At 34.2% G+C, this 2500-nt stretch overlaps 1 protein-coding gene across 1 annotated transcript; it reads right to left on the minus strand.

Moving 5' to 3' along the window:
- Positions 1-736: 736 nt before the first annotated feature.
- LOC149264697 (uncharacterized) lies at positions 737-2106 on the minus strand. The gene is made up of 3 exons (XM_089400428.1): positions 1935-2106; positions 1701-1830; positions 737-1473 (listed from the first exon to the last, which is right to left on the minus strand). The coding sequence occupies exons 1-3, from the start codon at positions 2104-2106 to the stop codon at positions 762-764; spliced, it is 1014 nt and encodes a 337-aa protein (XP_089256554.1). The 3' UTR covers positions 737-761.
- Positions 2107-2500: the final 394 nt, after the last annotated feature.

A 2500-nucleotide genomic window follows, 5' to 3' on the forward strand; every position in this document is an offset into this window, starting at 1 on the left:
ATCTAATTTTATTTGCAATTCCCATAATATGATTCAAAACCTTTTTTAAAATATTTGAAATTTTGAATGTCACAATTGTTAATTTTAATTATTCAAAATTTAATAAAATATATTTTTAATAATAATATAAGATGTATATTCCCTAATTTTGATAACTATGAATAAAACTTTTTAATAAAAAAATATTGTTGAAAAAAACTAACAATAGACTTCAACAACTAACCAACCAAATCTCCTTATATATTATTGTAAAAATTAACTCCAAATATTTCAATCCATGTTATATAATAATCAGATTTTAACATTTTTTTTATTCAAAAGATAAAATTATTCAATATTGTAACTATGAGGATATAAAAAGATAAAATTATTCAATTTTGTAACTGAGGATTTAATCATATATTATTGGATTTTTGCTCTCCAAACTTGCGCTATTGACTTATATGAAATAAGTTTGTTTTTTTCAGAAAAAATATTTTTATTATTTTTATATCTTTCATTAAATTTAAATGAATTTCGAGATTATAAATTCTGATATCCCTATAGATTGTAGATTATGAATTGGTATATCCTTAAAATATATATATATATATATATATAAATCAAAATTTAAAAAAATTAAAAATAGAAATAAAAGTCACTTTTCATTACCAAAACTCCAGGACAGGAGCACGCTATAAAAAAAAACTGAATACGACAGGTGCGAACAAAAACATGATAATGGGACGTCAAGATTGACTCAATTTTTTAAAATGCAGCTTTCATATAAAATCGAATTCATGAACCCAATCTACGTGATGTACGGTATCGTGTGTCTCGACCCTACGTTGATTAGCAGCGATTGTAGAACTGTCAAAGTACCGCATATTGTTTTGATCAGAACCAATACATCCATACTTTCTCGTTTCTGCTCCCACGTTGAACTCTTCCAGTACAAAATCTGTCAAGGAAAAGGACACAGGAGCGAGCATATTACTGTGGGGAGACAATAGCTCGTTCAAATCACACAAACTCTCGGCCATTGTGGCTGGATTTCCTGCAAACTGATTGCAATGTGAGGATTGCTGGTCCGCTGAATTGAAATTATTAATTTCTGTTTCAAGCAGATTAACATCTCCCAGATTCGCAACGGCTGTGTGCTTTGGATGATTTTCTGCGATCGGATCCTCCACAAGTTGGTTACAAAATGACTGGGAGGAATTCACAATTTCTTGATTTGTAAAAAAATTGAAGGAATGATCTGAACTTGTACAGTTACTGCAGGCAGAACTGTTGCAAGCATTTGGATTCACCATTTCAGTGTGTTGCACCGCAGTTTTTATTCTGACAGGTCTGGGTTTGATCGCGATAATTTTGAACGTTTTCTTTCTTTGAGATTCCTGTGGCGGCACCTTCTTTTGCAGATGAATGTTCCAGTGGTTCTTGATTTCGTTGTCTGTCCGCCCAGGCAACCGTCCTGCTATCAGGGACCACCTGCATGGTAATGGCGTAGTCAGAAATCAGCATTCTGAAAGTTCTTGATGGATTAAATCATTTTTATTTTGATGCTGCACTATTAAATCATTTTTATTTGTATGGTCGATTTGTAAATATTTTGGAATTTTATAAATTAAATTAAAATCAAAATAAAAAATTCCAAAATATTTCTTCAATCAACCAAATTTATAAACAATCAATCCACGAGCAAAGAATCCATATACCTGTTGCCAAGAAGACGATGCATCCGAATAATAATGTCCTCCTCATCGATGGAAATATTACCACGTTTAATGTCCGGGCTAAGATAATTGATCCAACGCAATCTACAACTCTTTCCACAGCGCTGAAGACCTGCAAAAACAAATTCGCTCAACCCATCAATACCTATTTTAACCCATCAATACCTATTTAAGAATGTATCCATACACTACTATTGCAGGCTTGTCGGGACTCACCTGCTCTTTGGGGGAGATCTCTCCATCTTCCAGCGCCATGAATTCGAATGTAGTCGCACAGAATCATATCCTCCTCGGGCTTCCAGGGCCCCTGATTAAGCCCTTGTTTTGAGCAGCAAGGAGCTCTACCCATCTTAGATATATTCTCTTCTGCAACTCCACAGCTGACCATCTGCTCTCCTGGCTCCCGCCTGGTCGCTTGTCTTTTGTTGGACCTTTTACTATATATCGAAAACAGACTTAGCTTCACCTGCACAAAGGTTACTGCGTAAATCTTCGGCTAGTGAAGAGCGGCATATAACCCATAAATATTCTAAACGGCATCTCCTTGCAGACATAGTATTGGTAGGCATCATTCTGTAGATTGCAGATTTTGGGTATATCTAGGAATCTAATAGTAAATGTTGATGGTTGGTTTTCTGAATATTTCGCCATTAGACGGACATGGGCACTTTCAATTATTTGAGTTTTGATTGCGCCCATGTCAGTTTGATAGCTGATATGCTTCAGTAGGAGACGGTTCATTGTTTGATTTCTCTCTTGATTATCAAATTTTAAGATATTCC

The sequence above is a fragment of the Pinus tabuliformis genome, chromosome 6 (assembly GCF_031772625.1).
Source record: "Pinus tabuliformis cultivar Carrire ecotype Pingquan chromosome 6, CPIR1, whole genome shotgun sequence".
NCBI classification, from domain to species: domain Eukaryota; kingdom Viridiplantae; phylum Streptophyta; class Pinopsida; order Pinales; family Pinaceae; genus Pinus; species Pinus tabuliformis.